The 20,270-nt window shown below is 36.7% G+C and overlaps 1 protein-coding gene across 13 annotated transcripts in view; it reads right to left on the bottom strand.

Annotated features, from left to right (window-relative positions):
* CEP112 (centrosomal protein 112) overlaps positions 1 to 20,270 on the bottom strand; it is a 415,119-nt gene that overhangs the window by 245,151 nt on the left and 149,698 nt on the right. For all 13 annotated transcript variants that reach the window (XM_061177076.1, XM_061177069.1, XM_061177080.1 and 10 more), the window contains one exon: positions 1,764 to 1,899. In XM_061177076.1, coding sequence (XP_061033059.1) covers positions 1,764 to 1,899 — 136 coding nt within the window. The remainder of the gene's footprint in view (positions 1 to 1,763; positions 1,900 to 20,270) is intronic.

Below are 20,270 nucleotides of genomic sequence, written 5' to 3' on the forward strand. Positions count from 1 at the left end.
AGGCACTGAGTGGGAAAACAGACAGAAGGGGGGGTCTCAGACCCTGCTCTCGGGACCCAGATCCGCACAATCTGAATCAAGAAAATAACAAGAAAGCACAGTTCCAAACTCGTAAACCCCACGGGGCTCTGTCATAAAACCTTCTATAGAGATGTTTCTACCACCAGTGTGTGCTCAGGACTCCTGAGGAGGATGACTCCGGCTGAAAATGAAATCACAAGCAAGTTCTGCAACACTCTTTATAATCAAGAAAACTTGAAAATAAACTAAATACCCTTGAATAGGGGAGCTGATGAATAAAATAAGGTATATTCATATGATAAAATACATTCAGTGTTAAAAGGATTACACTAAATCAACACAGATAGGGCACAGATATATAAAATTCAACGTAAAAGAGCAAACAAGACTAATACACAAAATCTGTAATTCTTATCTCTTTTTAAATGGAAGCATAAAAACTATATATATATGTATATGTAAAATATATGCATATCTAATACATGCATATAATACATATGGACATTACATATGCATATGAAAGTATGAAATAATACACACTAAATGAATTATAGTGGTTTTTCTTAGGAGAAGAGAGAGTAATGTGATTAGACATGAAGAGCAAAGCAAACTGGGCTTCCCTGGTGGTGCAGTGGTTAAGAATCTGCCTGCCAATGCAGGGAACAGGGGTTCGAGCCCTGGTCTGGGAAGATCCCACATGCTGCACAGCAACTAAGCCCGTGAGCCACAACTACTGAGCCTGCGCTCTAGAGCCTGTGCTCCGCGACAGGAGAGGCCGCGACAGTGAGAGGCCCGCGCACCGCGATGAAGAGTGGCCCCCGCTCGCCGCAACTGGAGAAAGCCCTCGCACAGAAACAAAGACCCAACACAGCCAAAAATAAATGAATGAATAAATAAATAAATAAATAAATAAATAAAGAGCAAAGCAAACTAAAACTACATCTGCAACATTTTAGTTTAAATAAACAGTGTTGACAATTCTTGATTCTTCCTGATGGGTACCTAGGTGTTTGTTCCCTGTATTCTTTTATAAATTTTTTAATTTTTCTCAAAACTATAAAACATACCACTGGTATAAGAACTGGAGACAGCCTCTGTCCTCCTGAACTGCCACTTGAAAACAATTTGCTGTAACTGATCAATACAACACGGTTTATGGCACATGAACAAACACAGACAAGGATAACTTGAAGCCTTGCTCTGGAGAAAATGACTGGTCATGGGATTCTGCCTGTAAACTGACCCATGCTTCCAAAGCCTGACACATTCTGGCCGTGACCACACTTGTCGACAGGACTTTGAAATGGCCATTCTGGCACTGCTCTGAGGGTGAATCAAGGCAATCCTGAAGGAGGAAAGAGGACCCCTCTCCCGGTCCACCCCGCTCTCTCCACTCACTGTCACCAAGGAGCTGCCGACCGGAGCCCACCCAGCGACCCAGGAGGGGCACAGAGTCAGCCCTGCCCTTCACACGCCCTGTAGGGAGCAGAGGGTCTGCGGGCGGAGCCCTCTCCCCCCGGGCTCTTGCTCTTGGCCGCGAGGCGCCTCCCCTTTGTTCGAGGCCCTGGCGGTGGTGCGTGTCCTCCCGCGCCAGGCCTAGGACCTCTTTCTCACCTGAATCCCTGATCCAGCTGTTGGGCTAATTCTGAACAAGTAAACATGTTGCTGTCACACGTGAGATCAGAATGTACCTTCCCCCCGAGAGAAGGGCTCTCTTCAAGGATGGCACGGAGGCCTCTCACCTGCTCTTTCATTTCCGCGTAGACCTTCTCCGAGTTCAGCTCTACCTGCCGCTTGAACTCCTCCAGTGCAGCATCTGCCTGCTGTGCCTGCAGCCTCTGAGCCTCAGTCACACGGGCGAGCTGCCCCTCTTTTTCCCTAGAAAAGTTCAGACCAGCCGCAGAGTTAAAACATAAAATAAAAGAACTTGGCTTGGATCAAAGCACAAAATTTAACCCTCTCTAAAATAAAATTCAGATTTCCATTTTTTGATCCAAATTCTATAAAACTTCCCTTTAAAAAACTGACAATAACATGATTTGCCTCAGGAAAAAAAGGATATAAACCCATAATATGTGTTCTGATGAGGACACAACTACTTCTGATGACTTCCCTAAGAACGAAACTGTTTACAACCAGGTGCCTCCATCACCCAATGAACGGATAAGCAAAATGTGCCCATCCCTGCAATGGAATATCATTCAGCCTCAAAAAAGGAATGAAGCTCTGATGCACCCTACAACACGGACAAACCTCGAAAACAGTGTGCAAAGCGAAAGGGCCAGACACAAGGTCACATATTGTGTGATTCTATTCAGGAGAAATATCCAGAATAGGTAAACCCATAGGGACAGAAGAAGCAGATTAGTGGTCACCTGGGCCGATGGGACGGGGGGATGGGGAGCGATTGCTCACGCATAGGGGGTTTGGGAGGGGGCTGGTGATGAAACTGTTCTGGAATTAGAGAGGAGTGATGGTCGCACATCCTCGTGGAGACACTAAAATCTGCTAAACTGTACACTTTGAAAGGATGAATTTAATAGTATGTGAATTATATCTCAATTAAAAAAAACAACAATGTGCCATAAGAATACCTCTAACATGCACATCTGGCAGAAGCTAACCTGCAGGGTGACAGGTGCAACAGAGCGATGTGACCGCCTGAAATTATTCTGCTGCTCTCTAGTAAGCAGACTTGCCTAAAAGAACCGATAACTATCTCGTTTCTTTATACCTTGAACTAAAATTAAATAGTCAAAAGGGTCCAACAAAAGAAGAGAAATCTCTGCATGTTGCTAGAAGAAACAAATAAAGGCTTTAGGTTATAAGTACACGAAAGTTATTACTGACTTCTATTGAGTTCTACCTAGGTACTAGGCACTGTGTAAACTAGTTTAATACGTCTTCTCTCCTTCATTCTCACAGTCAACTTGTATAAGACTACTTTTATATCCCTAGTTTTACAGAACAGGAAACTGGGGCTTAGAGAATATTTCCAAGGCTATACATCACTAATAGTCAAGGCAGGACTCGAGTCCCGGCCGTCTGCTTCTAGAGCTCCTGCTGTTGACTACTCTGCTGTGCTGCTTTCCTGATTTTCCAGATGCCATATGCTACGGTCTGAACGTGTCTCCCCAAAATGAGATTAGTGCCCTTATAAAAGGTACCATGTTGGGTACCACCGCCTAGATATAGGTTGGCAAATGTGATGGAGAGTTGTCACAAATGTTTGAGGGACATCTGTTCTGACCAATGGACCCAACTGACCAGAAGAAGTTGCCTAGAATGCTCTGTTCAAAGGACCGTGAGGCTGGAGAAGAGGCAAAGGCCGCCGCGGTCGATGCGAATGTCCCCACGAGGGGTTGAGGTTAGGAGGCGCAAGAGCTGCTTCTCTGCCACACACTCCACGACTAGTTCGTCCCATGTTGCTCTTTAATTTCTGAGGCCCCCCTAAGCACACTTGGGAAGACAACTCCACAATCAGGATTTTACAAGTTTTCAAAGGGTTACCTTTGCTTGCTCAGTCTGCCTATAAACAGAAAAGAAAGTACACTGGACAAGATTTGAAAACTTTAAAAATTTATAAATCGTATAATTTAAAATTACGTATCATTAATTAGCCAGGAGAAAAGTCTGCTAACACAATTTATAAAAATACATGACGTACGGCTGAAATATCAACTTTTTCTATAAATGTTGAAAGTCAGTTGTTTTACATTTTTTGTCCAGTAATTCACCTGAGCTACTTAGTTACTGTAAATACTTTCAATTTAATAGGACAAATATTTTCTCTATATTACCTCATTCTTACCTACCAAGTTTAGTTCATTTACTTTATAATTGACTTATGACTACATAAATCAAAGTCATAAGCTTTACCCATGATCAGCTATATATTGAGACCATATTAAAAATACTGTTTGTTAAAATATAACCTAGTGCAATGAGGCACACTGCTTTTGACTGATCATTTCTAGCCTGATTTACAAATAGCAAATATTGTTTTATATTAAATAGCAGACACAAGGAAATGACCAAAACCTTCCAATTCATTTTAAGTCCCACCACACCTACAAAGCTAATTTAGTGGTAAAGCTAAATACCAAAGAGTGGTGAAGGCACCACTCAATGTATCAATGTTTCTGTCCAGTTAAACCGTGAAAATACACTGAGCTCCACTAATATTTAGAAATCTTCTGTCTTAATATAAATAAAATATGTCTTATTTTAAACAAAGAGATGATATTCATTTTAATGAGGGATCCATTTTAATTTCTATCAAAGTAATGAAATAGAAGTGGAAATTTTCAGCACTTGAAAAAGAGAAGGGTCTGCTCCTCACTAATGTAAGAACAGTACTTGCTTATACCATGATTCCAAATAACGTGTCCTGTAAGAAGCAAAAAAAAAAAGTGACTTTGAAGATTATTTTTTTCCGTGGAACTAGTTGCAGGGTCGAGTATACATGTATCACTGAAAGGCCTTAAAGCTGGGCCTCCATGAGGATAAAAAGGTGGGAAGAAAATCTGCTTTTTAACTCTGATTTATTTATAAAATGCAGTAAATTTTCCTCGTCTGAATATATAAAGCATAAAGAACAAAACAAGCTGCATTCTTATACAACCACAAGCCAGTTCAGATTAAAGGATGTTCTGAAGTACATGATTATTCCAAACACGCAATAAAATGCAGGAGACTAATGGACTACAATTTAGTATTTCTTGAGCTTGAAAAGCTAACATTTATATGTACAGGCCAACCTTAATTTGAAAATCTTCCCTTTGCACATTTCTGCACCAGCACTTTTGATAATGATGGCAGGGATCCAACACATATTTACAAGGCTTCACGTTACAGTAGACTTCATTTGCTGCCAGCTTGGCATCTCCACTGGAAACTCCAAGAAAAACAAAACAAAACAAAAATCTTCAAACACGTCTGAAAAACAGCTAGAAGAGTCTCCACTCCCTTTCCAGCTGGGCTGGAAGACAAGACTTTCAAGCAGCTATATCATCTATATTCATGGCTGCTATTGGTACTTAAGTTGATTAAAGTGAGTCAGTCAAAAACATTAAGATACAACTATGACTTTAAAGGCACTAAAAATAATACCTTCACTAAGCATGATAAATAGACTTCTTTTGCCTCTTCTTCACGTGACTGCTAAGACTAATGGTCTCTGCTAAATTCTTGCTAAAAACGGTAAACACTGCGGACACATCTAAACATTTAGATACTTCAAGAGTTAGAAAGGAATACCAGTAAAATTGGAAATTAACAGTGGTCTTAATATCGAAAAAATGACAATATTCCTCAAATTGATGAACAGATTCAACACAATCCCTGTCAAAATCCCAGATGGCATTTTGCTGAAATTGACAAGTTGATCCTAAAATTCATATGGAAATGCAAAGTACCCAGAATAGGCAAACCAATCTTGAAAAAAAACAAAGTTGAAGGACTCACATTTCTTGATTTCAAAACTTACTACAAAGTTAGGGTAATCAAAACAGTGTGCTACCGGCATAAAGATTGACATATATAGAATAGGATTAAGATTCCAGAGATAAATCCTTACATTGATAATCAGTAGATTTACAGCAAGGATGCCAAGACAATTCAATGGGGGAATAAAATAGTCTTTACAACAAATGGTGCTGGGACAACTGGACATCCACGGGCAAAAGAGTGACGTTGAATTCCTTCATTACACAACACACAAAACGAACTCAAGATGGGTCACAGACCTCAATGTAAGAGTTAAAAACACAGAACTCTTAGAAAGAAAATATAGGAGTAAGTCTTTGTGACCTTGACCTAAGCAAAGCCTTCTTAGATATAACACCAAAAGCATAAACAAGAAAATGAAATATAGATAAATAGACTTCAGCAAGTTAAAAAACTTGCTCTGCTAGGGATATTATCAAAAAGTGAAAAGAAAACCCACAAAATGAAAGAAAATATTTGCAAATCATATATCTGAAAAGAGACTTGTATCAAGAATATATGAAGAACTCTCATAAATCGATAATAAAAGGATAAAGAACACAATTTAAAAACAGGTGGAATCAATATTGTTAAAATAGCCATACTACTGAAAGCAATCTACAGGTTTAGTGTGATCCCTGTAATATTACCCATGACATTTTGCACAGAACTAGAACAAACAATCCTAAAATTTATATGGAACCACAAAAGACCCAGAATTGCCAAAGCAATCCTGAGGAAAAAGAACAAAGCTGGGGGCATAACCCTCCCAGACTTCAGGCAATACTACAAAGCTATAGTAATCAAAACAGCATGGTACTGGCACAAAAACAGACATATGGATCAACGGAACAGAATAGACAGCCCAGAAATAAACCCACATACCTACAGTCAATTAATCTATGACAAAAGAGGCAAAAATATATAATAGAGAAAAGACAGTCTCTTCAGCAAGTGGTGCTGGGAAAGCTGGACGGCCGCATGCAAATCAATGAAGTTAGAACACACCCTCACACCATACACAAAAATAAACTTAAAATGGCTTAGAGACTTAAACATAAGACATGACACCATAAAACTCCAAGAAGAGAACATAGGCAAAACATTCTCTGACATAAATCGTATCAGTATTTTCTTAGGTCAATCTCCCAAGGCAACAGAAATAAAAGCAAAAATAAACAAATGGGACCTAATCAAACTTATAAGCTTTTGCACAGCAAAGAAAACCATAAACAAAATGAAAAGACAACCTACATACTGGGAGAAAATATTTGCAAACTAAACAACTGACTGACAAGGGCTTAATTTCCAAAATATGCAAACAGTTCATACAACTCAATAACAAAAAGCAAACAACCCAATAAAAAGATGAGCAGAAGACCTAAATAGACATTTCTCCAAAGAAGACATACAGATGGTCAATAAGCACATGAAAAGATGCTCAACATCACTAATTACTAGAGAAATGTAAATCAAAACTGCAATGAGGTACCACATCACACCGGTCAGAAAGGCCACCATCAAAAAATCTACAAAAAATAAATGCTGGAGAGGGTGTGGAGAAAAGGGAACCCTCCTACACTGTTGGTGGGAATGTAAGTTGGTGCAGCCACTATGGAAAACAGTGTGAACGTTCCTTTAAAAACTAAAAATAGAGGGGACTTCTCTGGTGGTACAGTGGTTAGGACTCCGCCTGCCAATGCAAGGGACATGGGTTTGAGCCCTGGTCTGGGAGGATCCCACATGCCGCAGAGCAACTAAGCCCGTGCGCCACAACTGCTGAGCCTGCACTCTGGAGCCCACAAGCCACAACTACTGAGCCTGCGAGCCACAACTACTGAAGCCTGCGTGCCTAGAGCCCGCGCTCCACAACAAGACAGGCCACCACAATGGGAAGGTCACACACCACGACGAAGGGTGGCCCCCACTTGCCTCAACTAGAGAAAGCCCGCACACAGTGACGAAGACCCAAAGCAGCCTAAATAAATAAATAAATAAATAAATAAATAAATTTATATAAAAAACTAAAAATAGAGCTACCATATCATCCAGCAATCCCACTCCCAGGCATGTATCAAAAGAAAACTAATTCGAAAAGATACATGCACCCCAATGTTCATAGCAGCACTATTCACAACAGCCAAGACAAGGAAGCAACCTAAGTGTCCATCAACAAATGAATGGACAAAGAAGATGTGGTATATATATATATATGCACAATGGAATATTACTCAGCCATAAAAAGAAGAAAATAATGCCATTTGCAGCAACATGGATGAACATGGAGATTATCATACTAAGTGAAGTCAGACAGAAAAAGACAAATATCATATGACATTGCTTACATGTGGAATCCGAAAAAAAAATACAAATGAAGTTATTTACAAAACAGACACAGACTCACAGACTTAGAAAACAAATTTATGGTTACCAAATGACAAAGGGGAAAGGGGGTGGGGTCGGGGGAATAAATTAGGAGTTTGGGATTAGCAGATATGAACTACTACATCTAAAATAGGTAAACAAGCAGGTTCTACTGTATAACACAGGGAACTATACTCAATATCCTGTAGTAAACCATAATGAAAAAAATATGAAAAAGAGTATATACGTATACACACACACATAGATATATATATCTGAGTCACTTCACTGTACACCAGAAACTAACACAACATACTTCAATTAAAAATAATAATAAAAAGAAGATAAATAAAAATAGGTGAAGAATCCAAATAGATACTTCTCCAAAGAAGATATACAATTAGCCAATAGGCACATGGAAGGACACTCAATATCACTGTTAAGAAAATGCAAATCAAAATCACAATGAGGTACTATTAAACAACCTCTAAGATGGCTATAATCAAAAGACAGATAATAACAAGTGTTATTGTTTTATTTTGGTTTCCATTAACCCTGCTTGGGCTTTATTGAGCTTCTTAAATTAGCATAATTTTGTATTTCATGAAAACTGGAAAATTTGGAGCCATTAGTTATTCGAATATTTTTCTGCTCTATTACTCTCTTCCCTCTGCTTCTGTGACTCAAATTAAATATATTTCATACATTGTCATTGTCCTGCAAGTCTCTGCAGCTCATATTTCTTCTAGTACATTTTTTCGTTGTCCCCAGATTGACTTTCTATTCATTTATCTTCATGTTCTCCTTGTAATCTCCATTCTGTTGTTATATTCAGTCTACATTTTAAATTTCAAATGTTGTATTTTCCACTGTTTTTCTATTGAGATTTCCTAGCTTTTCATTCATTACTACCAATTTTTCTTAAAGTTCTTTAAATAATTATAATAGCTACTTTAAATTTTTATCCACTAATTCTAGTATCTAATTTATCCTGGGGTGGTCTCCATTGATTGACTGCATTTTCTCTTGAGAATAAAAAGGCCATGTTATCCTATTGAAAATAAGTAGGTCATGTGTTATCCTGATTCTTCATATGTCAAGTAATTTTCGCTTATATCTTTATGAATGATACATAGTAAAGAGTCTGGATTCTGTTTTTTTCCTCTGAATAGTATTGATTGGTAATTTTAATTATTTGTTTATAGCAGGCAGTTAACTTGGCTGAATTCAAACTATAAATTCTGTCTCCCCTGTGGGATACAGAAGCTCATATATAAATTCAGCTTTTAGCTTACTTGGGCTATTTGGAGTTTCAGGGGTCAGTCACAAATATGCACTGAGATCACATGAAGAATTTGGGCTCCCTTCTCTGGCTCTCTTATTTCCTGGGTGTCTCTCCATCTTAGTTTGCCAGTTGTTATAACCGTCCATTCTTTCATCAGGTTCTTCAAGCACTAAGAGGACAAGTTATCTACCCAAATTCTAGCTGTCCCACATGGCATCAAATGCGGCCAGATAAATGTTACAAAAATGGGAAGCTCACCTTTACTTCTTCCAAGTGTGTACTGCCTTCCACTATCTCTTTGTGCCTATTCATTCTCCAGGGTCTTCAGGTAGTGGTATTTTATACCTTGTACAGAGTTTATGTTTGTGAGAGGATCAGTCTGATTGGAGCTTTCTCGGCCATCATATGAACTGGAAGCTCCCTTCTTGGTTGTTTTGATGGGCAGATTACTATTCATTCTTTAGGGGCTCAAATGTCAGCTCTTCAGATAGCATTGCTAGCTGCTTCTTTCATCCTTGTTAGTGCTTTTTATATCCTACTACTATAGCACTTTATATACACTATTACAGCAGTTAATTTATACATTTATCTTTTTCAGGATAATCAGATCTCTTTGAGACCAGGGGAATGGAGAGTGTGAGGACAGAGCAGTGTCTTCCCCTTATTTATATCACATACCTTTAGCATGTTACTTATATGGAATTATTCAATATTTGTTGGATAAATGTATATCGTCTAGATCAGGGATTCCCCAACCCCCGGGCCACAGGCGGGTACTGGTCCATGGCCTATTGGGAACTGGGCCGCACGGTAGGAGGTGAGCAGCGGGCAAGCGAGCAAAGCTTCATCTGCCACTCCCCATCGCTTGCATTACCACCTGAACCATCCCCCCCGGTCCGCGGAAAAAATGTCTTCCATGAAGCTGGTCCCTGGTGCCAAAAACGTTGGGGACCGCTGATCTAGATGGAACCAGAACAAAACCATGGAACAGAACAAAAACGTTGACATTTCAGGCCAGATAATTCTTTGCTGTGGGGACACGTCCTGTGCACTGCGATATGCTTAGCAACATCCCTGGCCTCTCCTCTCTAGATACCAGTGACAATATCCCTTCCCCAATTCTGACAACCCCAAAATGCCTACAGACATGTCAAATGTCCCCTGGAGTAGCAAAATCACGCCTGATTGAGAACCACTGGGCCAGAAAGTATGGCCCCAGGGTCAAACTCCAGTCTTGAAAAACCGTATTTGGTTAAAGCAAGACAGTTATGTATAAGAATGAGGAATCTTCTTCAACTATCCAAAAATCTCTTAAGAAGATATGGACTTCAGCTAGGAGGTCCATAAATCCTTTGAAGTCAACTGGATTTGAATCATGATTCAAAAGAACTGATCCTGGCATCAACCTCCTAGCCAACATTCTCAGTAACTTAGTCATGTTCCAGGAGCTGAGGCAAGGGCCCTGGCAGCAAATTCTAAGAGCTACTCAGTGAAACACTGCAGAAAACTTAGACAAAGTGTAAGAAATGGTTCTTATATTGGAGAAACTACAATCTGATTAGGGAAAGAGAAAAATGCAAGACAAAATCAAATGGTAGGGTAATATTATGTATATTTTGTGACAAATTGTAAATACTATAGGAATACAAAAAAGGGAAAGGGGCAGTGAGAGTCTATATAAGAAAACCAATGTCAGAAGATCAGAAGATTTGTGTGTAAAGTGAAAAATAAAGCAATATAGGTAAATGTAATGAAATATTTAAATAGTTTAAAGTTTCACATAAGAATTTTGTGCTAAACTAAGGTCTGCCTATAATATGGGTCTATTAATAAGTTAAAAGAACTCTACCTCAGGAAATAAAAAAGCGATTCAGATTTTTATGGTGAAATAAGAAAACCCTGAGACAATGATCCTTAAAGACAAAATGGCTTCAGTGTACAGAGAAGAAAAATTCCTTTAAAATCTTTAAACACTTTAAACTTCAATATAAACCCCAAATCTAATGTTTCCTTTTATGTTTCCTATATTTAAAAAAGTACTGATTAAAAGTTCCATATATAAATTATACATCATACTTGCAAAGCTACATATGTACCCACCAATTCATCCTACTTTACAGGCAGTAATATATCAGTAAATAATAAGGAAATACATGTTCATCCTATGAAATGACAAGGCCTAAATATTTTGAAATAGGTGCAGACCACTTCTTGTTACTATGGAGAGGAAAAAGGCAGTGTGAAGTCATTCAAGCAGAATGATAAGTAAACCAAAGCCAGATCAAAGGAATAAAGAAGAAAGGCTGAAATGTGAAGCTGAAATATTTATTTCCTTCAAAACATCATTCATGCCTTGTCCCTGGGCAGTTCAATATTTCAAAGTAGCTGGAAAATATTCTCACTTACATTCATCACTGTGCACAAGTAGATCAAATTTTAAGTAGGCAAATTTTTTCTTTATTTACCAAATATAAATGTAATATTTATCACTGAGAGAAGTTTTTCTGCTTACCATAAATGATTTCTAAATTATGTGAAATATATTTTAAAGTCACAATAGATATTTTCTAGTACTTTTACTGAATGATGCTGCTACAAACTGTGATGTTTATAGTGTAACCATAATTTTTAATGTCCTTGCAAATGGTGAAAAAGAGTAAACACTGAGTGATTTCTATGCTTATTACAGTTTAGAGAAGTTCATATGTTATTTCATTTCATTATTATAACTATAAAAATTATTTTTTTTTTCACAAATGAAAACAATGAAATTTAGAGGAGCTAAGTGATTTACCCAGGTTTATGTAGTAAATGACAGAATGAGAAGTTAAACCAGCCCATCTGACTTCACAGTCAAAGTTGTTTTATTTCTTTAAATCTGTATGTACATACATATATATAATATATATATTTAATGAAATCACTGATTTAGTTAATTAACTGAAGTTACAACTAGGTCCTTACTATAATTTATTCCTACATAACATTAATATTTGCACATCAAATCACTTTTAGAACATTTGAAAGCTAAAATGTTCATCAAGCACTTACTTAACACCTGTATGCCAGGATCTGAGTTTGGTGCTAGAAATACAAAAATAATCAAGACACTGTCCCTGCTTTCAATATGGAAGGAAGATAGATTCTATATTGTTTTCAATGTGATAAAAACTACACAATGATATGAACACAATACTATGAACAAGACCAGAGGAATTCATTGTGGTATGGAGTAAAAAGCTTCATAAAGGGCGTGTCATTTTGGTAAGATCATCACTAAGAATGTTTAAAAGGTACTTCATATATATGTATATATAATATGTTAACTATATGTATGTGAAATGTGTATGTATTTATAAAATACATATTTGTATTTAATATTTATAAATTATCTTTTATTTTCCTCCTTACCATCATACTTTCCATGAAAAAAGCAAATCTCCATCAGAAGATTTTTCTTTCAAGAGGAAGAGGACTACGGTAGGGGCAAAAAATTTCTAAAGACAGGATTAAAGTTTTCTTTGAGATATAATAAAATATAGAACAATTTTTACTGATTATAAAACACTCTATTGATAAGTACATAAATGTATGTTACCTGGATTTATCTTGGTTTTAAGATACCAATCTATTTATAAACATATATCCATGTTTCACTGACCATTTCTTCCCACCTCATTCTAAACTCTTCCAAAGACTCCAGTGATGATCTTACATTTGTGTAATAATAAGTTCAGTCATCTGCTAATCTGCTACCATGTGGTATTCATTAATTCATTTACCATTAATGTGTTAAGTACCCACTATGTGCCAGGCACCTTCTAGAGGTTGAGAAAATACCACTGGACTAATCACAACCAGTTCCTATGCTAAGGAAGCTTTCAGTCTAGCAGGGGAAAAGACCATGAATTAATACATCACTATTAATGAATATTCAATTCAATGAACAAAGGAGAAATATAGGGTATTAAGGGTTCATATAACAGGGAGAAAAAAAAACCTTACCTAGGAGTTAGGATATAAGAAAGTGATGTTCTAGTTAACTGAAGGATGAGAAGGACTGGGTAAAAGAAAATACAGGATAAGAGCATTCCAGCATAAAGGATAATAAACGGAGGAGCTGTGAAAGGGAAAGACTGTTGTTAATTCAAGGAAGAGAACAGGAGCCAACAGGACAAAAATACAGAGAACAGAGAAAAGGGCTTGTAATGATGCTGAGAATTACCTTCTCATACTGAAATTCTAGAGAGAGAATTTTTGTAGTTTCACAGAAAAACTACAATGTTTGAAAAATATAATGGATGAGACTAAAGGCAAATTATACATTGCTAAAGAAAAGATTAGTGAACTTAGAGACATAGGAATGGAAACTAACCAAAACAAAGCACAGAAAGGAAAATAGAATAAAAAAAAAGAAACGAAGCATCAGTAACACCTTTCAGCAACCTAACATATGTGTACTTAGAGTTCCTAAAGGAAAAGAGAGAGATGGGAACAGAAAAATATTTGAAGAAATAATGGCCAAAAGCTTTTCAAATTTAGCTAAAATTATAAATTTACAGATCCAAGAACTCAAAGAACTCCAAGCACAAGAAAAACAAAGAAAACTACACCAAAGGCACACCATAATCAAATTGCCCCAAAACCAGGGACAAAGAAAAAAAGAATCTTGAGAGCAGCTAGAAAAAATTAGAGGAACAAAAATAAGAATGGCAGCAGACTTCCTGGCAGAAACAATGTAATCAAGAAGACAGTGAAGCAACATCCTTAAATTACTGAAAGAAAAATCTTAAAATTCCATAGCCAGTGAAAATATTTTTCAAAAAAAAGGTGAAATACTTTCCAGACATACAATTAAATGATGGAAGAATTCATAACAGGACACCTATAGTAAAAATAATAATAATAATAAAGGAAGTCCTCAAGCTGAAGGATAATGACATGAAACAGAAATATGGATATACACAAAGGTATGCATATAAGACATTTTTTATATTATTTAAATATCTGTAAAAAATAGTTCACTGTTTGAATAAAAGTAATACAATGTAGTGTGTGGTTTATGACATGTAAGAGTAAAATGTATGACAAGAATAACACAAAGTCACAGGGGGAGAAATGGCAGTAAACAACTGTAAGATTCTTACATGTGAACTAGTATAATATCACTTGAGGGTAGACTGTGACAACTTTAAAATGTATACGCTAAATTCTAAAGCAGCCACTAAAATAAAAAGCCATTAGTTATAGCTAACAAGCCAATAAAAGAATGAAAGGATTCATTAAAAATATGCAACAATCCAAAAGAATGCAGAAAAAAATAAAAAGGGAAACTAATGGACATACAGGAAAAACAAATAGTAATATTCTAGATTTAAAATTCACCATATCATTAGTCACATTAAATGTAAATGGTCTAAATATCTCGACTAAAAGGCAGTGATTGTCATACTGGTTGAAAAAGCAAGTGCAAACTACATGCTGTCAATAAAAAACACACTTAAAAATAAAGAGGCCAATAAACTAAAAGTATTAAAAGAATATACCATACCAACACTAATCAAAAGAAATCTGGAATGGCTATATTAATATCAGCCCAAGTAGATTTCAGAGCAAAGAATACTGCCAACAATAAAAAAGTGATTTCATGATAATTACTCAATAGACCAACAGGATACAAATCTTCTAAATACAAAAAATAAAAACTTATGGAACTGCAAGGATGAATAAAGACATGTAAAATTATAATTAAAGATCTCAGTATTGCTCTCTATCACTAATTGATAGGAAAAGCAGGCAGATAAGGATAAACAGGATTTGAACAACACTATCAACCAACATGATCTAATCGAATTCCACCCAGCCACAGCAGAATACATATTAATTTCAAGAGTGGAACACTTACCAAAACAGACTATATTCTGGAACATAAAACAATTCTCAAAAAATTTAAAAGGATTCAAGTCATGCAGTGCATACTCTCTGATCACAGTGGAATTAAATTTAAAAGCTATATAAGAAAGATTTCTAGGAAACCCCCAAATAACTGAAAACTAAATAACACTCTTCTGTCAAACCTATGAGTCAAAAAAAGAAATAAAACAAGAAGTTAGAAAATATTTTGAACTTAACGAAAATGAACATATATCAAAATTAAAGAGATGCTGCTAAAGCTGTACCTGAGGGAAATTTTATAGAATTGAATACCTGTATAGTAAAAATTTTAAATATACAGATTTCAAATCAATGGCATCAGCTTTCACCTTAGCAAGTTAGAAAAAGAATAGAAAATTAAACACAAAATAAGTAGAAGAAAGAAAAGAACAATAATCAGAACAGAAGTCAATAAAATAGGGGCAGAAAACATTAGAAAAAAATCAGTGTAACCAAAAGCTGGTTCTTTAAGAAGACTAATAAAATTTATAAAACTGTAGCCAGACTGATTTGGAGAAAGAGACAATACAAATTAACAATATTACGAATAAGAGAGCTTACGTCACTACAGATTCTATACTCTTGTATTAAAAGGACAAGAAGGCAATGTCATGAAATAAACAGAAAAAAATTTCAATTCATACTTCCCAGCATATACAAAATTAACTTAATAAACAAGTCATATTCCTAAACGTAAAACCTAAAACTATAAAATTTCCAAAAGAAAACAGGAGAAAACCTTTGTGACCTGAAGTCAGGGAAAGAGTTCTTAGCTATGACACTAAAAGCACAATCCATAAAAGAACAAATAAATAAACTGGATTTCATCAAAATTGAAAACACCTGCTCTTTGAAAGAAACTATTAAAAGAATGAAAAGAAAAGTCACACACTGGGAGAAAATATTTGCAAATCTATCTGTTAAAGGACTTGTATCCAACATGTACAAAGAATTCTCAAAACTCAATAATAAGAAAATAATCAACCCAGTTAAAAAATAGACTAAAAATTTGAACACTCACCAAAGTAGATATACTTATGGCAAAAAAGGACATGAAAAGTTTTTTCAACATTAGTCATTAGGGAAATGCAAATTAAAACCACAAAGAGATAATTGTACATACCTGTTGGAACTGTAAAAATAAAAACACTGATCATATGGAGTTTTGGCAAGGATGTGGAGGAACTAGAGCTCTTATACACGCTGGGGAGGATGTAAAATAGAGAACAGTTTGGCAGTTTCTTAAAGAGTTAAACACCCACCTCCCACATGACCTAGACATTTGACTTTTAGGTTTTTATCCAAGAGAACAAAAAGCAATGTCCACACAAATACCTGATACTGACGTTCAGAGAAGCTTTACCCGTAATAGCCCCCAAAGTGAAAACAGTGTGAATGTCCATCAGCAGATACATGGATCAACAAATTATGGTATATCCATACAATGGAATATTACTCAAAAATAAAAAAGAATGAACTACTGATATACAGTACAACATGGATGCATCTCATAATCACTAAGCCAAGGGAAACAAGTGAGACCAAAAAGTATACAAACAATATGCTTCTGTTTACTTAAAATTCTAGAAATTAAAATATAGTGACGGGAGACTAGTGGTTGCCTGCATATGCAGAAGGAAGAAGGGTGGGCAGGAGAGATTACACAGGGGCAAGAGGAAACTTTGGAGAATAATTAATGCTCACATAGACATATTTTTTGTGTTGATAGTTTCACAAGTGTATACATATGTCAAAACATGAATGTACTGTATTTCAATTATAAATCAATAAAGCTGTTAAAATGGCCCTTAAATATATGAAAATATGTTTACTCTCGCTTATTATAAGAGAAATTCAAATTAAAACTATACTGAGAAACTATTTATCACCAATCAGATTTTCAAAAAATTTAAAATACAACCACACATTCTACTTGGGAGGCTGTGGGTCAAAACTCACCCCAATATGGAGCCAGGAGAGATGCAATCAATGCAACCTTCATGAAGGGGTCTTTGGCAATACACAGCAAAACTATGTCTATGTTTGTCTCTTCACCCAGCATTCTCATTCCTAAAAAGTTACCCTGAATATATATTTCAAGCAATGCAAAAATATATATCTCCTAGGTTATTCATTACAGCATAACCTGTCATTGAGAATATTGGATACAATCTCTATGCCCACAGGTAGGACAGCAGTTGTATAAACTATGATTCATCCACATATTAGCATACCATGCTGATGAAAGAAGAGTGACTGACTTCCAGTTTACACCTAATGAAAAAGCAAAGCGTAAGAATGAAGAGAAAATCATGAGATATACATGTACCTGCTCATCTGTGCAAAAACAAACACAGAGAGGATGAGCCTGAGACTGATGAGATCACCAATCTACAGGGGAGGCTGGGAACGGAGAGGAAAGGATGGAAGGGATGGAGGTGGGGAGACACTTCTCTGAATACACATTGATTTTTAAAACCATGTTAATGTTCCACCTACTAAAAAGTAAAAAATAAAATAAACAAGGACGGAGGAGGGAAATTCTAAGATGAAACAACAACAATAATAAAAAAAATCTAGTGGCACTTCAAAAGATTAATAACATAATCATGCTGAAGCAGGAGAAGGGGGAAGAATTACCAAGTTAACTTTTGAACACAACGCTTGGATTGAAGGCTCAAAGGCTAAGGACAAAAAGAACTCAAAGAAGAATTAAACTACAGCTTTAGGTTTCTTTTTTCACAGAGTATGCTTTATCAATTCAAAAACCACTTCCTGGCATTCAAGGTTTGGACAAACAACTTTACAGATATTGGAAGTCAGACCTCTCGTTGTCAGAGAAGGGAATAACAAATAGGGAAAGGGGAAAAACAACCCTGTGGTATCTCCCTGGAACTGGAATTAGTGTGAATTCATGATTTTTATACATTTAGCTAGATATAGAAATAGAGGTAGATATGTGTATTACTGTATGTATATGAATAAAAACACACATGTATATATATATATGTTTATATATGTACGCACATATATGCATGTCGATGTATACATTCATCTGTTTCCTATCTCTGCCTGCTGAGAGGGGATAAAGGTCATTCCTCAGGAAAGCAGAAAACACACCATTAGGTAATTTCTAACTGTCTAATAAGAAATCATACTGAAGGTCAGTGAACCACAAGGAAAACATGACATATAAAAATTGGTAGGATACAACTTCAGCATTTCTTAAAACAATTTAGAGCTTTAAATGCACAAGTTAGAAAAAGAAAAGCAACTGAAATCTGTTTTGGAATTATGCTGTTCTACTTTAAAGTGCATATAGTGGGAGTCATAATTTGGGACTCATTTGTGATTTCAGTTGTGGGATTCATACGTGTCCTGGTCTGTGTGAGAAACTGCTCAGTTACGACTATCAAAAGCCTACTTGCATAAGGGACAGACAATTCTCCTTGAAGAGAATTCATCCTAATGAAAATCAGGTATCTTCTCAAGGAGGTAAACAGCCTTTAAAAGACACGGTAAAAGCATAAAGTAGGAACAAGAAAGGCGTGATTACCTCTGGAGAAGGAAAGAGAGAAAACCCATACCGATGACATTTTTCCCGTTAATTACAAGGTGCACCCTTTGTTAAATGTGCACCTGCGGGCTGCGTGTGTGATGCTCTCCTCCGACCGCATGCCCCCCCACCCCCAACTTGGCCCATAAAGTAAGCACTTCAGTCAGTTCTTCCTCAACAAGAAGAGGACCTCTGTCCTTTCCCGCTCCACCCTCTCCCCAGCACGCCACAGTCCTTGGCCTTGGGAGGGGCACGCCCCTGAAAGCACTGTTCAGCCTGTCCTCTCTCTCCAGGAATCCGTGCACAGGCTCCTGCTGGCAGCTCTGGCCGTGACCAGGTGAGCACACTCAACCCGATGCGGGAGGATTATTTATTATTTATTTAGTGGTCTCCAATCTCTCTCAAATAAAAAATGTTACAAATTTTCAGATTTTATACATGTTAACATTCAGAATTTATTTCTACTGAATAAACCCTAGATGTTGCTAAAAAGTAGTATCATTAATTTCATTTTTTATGAATAATCTTCCTTCATATTCCTAAGGAATCTACAAAAGCATGCCATACCCATAACTAATTCAGACTTTGTTAGCACGAATTTGTGATAATTTTGACAGGAGACATTTAAGTTCGCCTTTATCTATTCTAAGATAAATGTATATTTTTAACGTATACATGTTGTATATAGGTCACATTTTGTCTATTTTTTAAAATAAACATAACTATTTAAATAAATTTTTAAAATACCTTCCAACTCACACCATCTAAAATAAAACAGCCGTACACTGCAAAGATGCAGGATCGCAGCGAAGTGTCTCTCCTGAGAAGGAACGGGAAGAGACAAAGCTCTTCTACACATGGGCTGCATTTCTTCAGGCGTCTGGCCTCTCTCTGTGCATCTGGCTCCATTTTCCTGTTGGCATCAACTAACTGCTCAAACTTCAGCTCGCATATGGCCCATCGCGGCTGCCCAGCCAACCTTCCTCAGAGTAACTTGGAATGATTTTAGCTTCTGCACTGAGTTAGTCTCTTGGTCTTCCAGCTCCAAATTCCCCAAGATCAGGGAGAAGGGGCAGCGCAATATAGCAACATAGCTAAGATCAGGGCTAGAGTCAAACACACACAATTTCAAATCCTGGCACCTCCATTTACCAGCTGTGTGACCTTGAGCTCTGTGTACCTCTGAGTAAAATGAATTTGCTGCCTTTGGACCAGGTGTCCACACTAGACTCAGTGAGCATGGCAGAGAAGGGGAGGTGGCCCTATGCACAGAACATGGTGGGCAGTTGTCAGAAGCTGTGGGCAGGGCATGTTCTCCCATTTGGGAATTAAGTCAAGAATAAGTAACGACATAGTATATGTTGTCATCATTTGGAACAAGTCATTAAAAAAGCACAAAAGGAAATCTACTGAGTGACACCAAAGGTAAAAGCGCTTTATCAGGAAAAGAGCATTGAATCAGAAATCTCAAGGCCAAGGTTGAAGTCCCAGCTCAACCACATCCTAGCTAAGCCACACTGGTTAAACTGCTTCACCTCTTTGAACCTCAGTTTCTCCCTTTAAAATGCAGGTAATAATAAACAACCACATAAAACTCTTTTGAGGATTAATTAAGAGGGTATC

This window comes from Eubalaena glacialis, chromosome 19, assembly GCF_028564815.1.
Source record: "Eubalaena glacialis isolate mEubGla1 chromosome 19, mEubGla1.1.hap2.+ XY, whole genome shotgun sequence".
NCBI classification, from domain to species: domain Eukaryota; kingdom Metazoa; phylum Chordata; class Mammalia; order Artiodactyla; family Balaenidae; genus Eubalaena; species Eubalaena glacialis.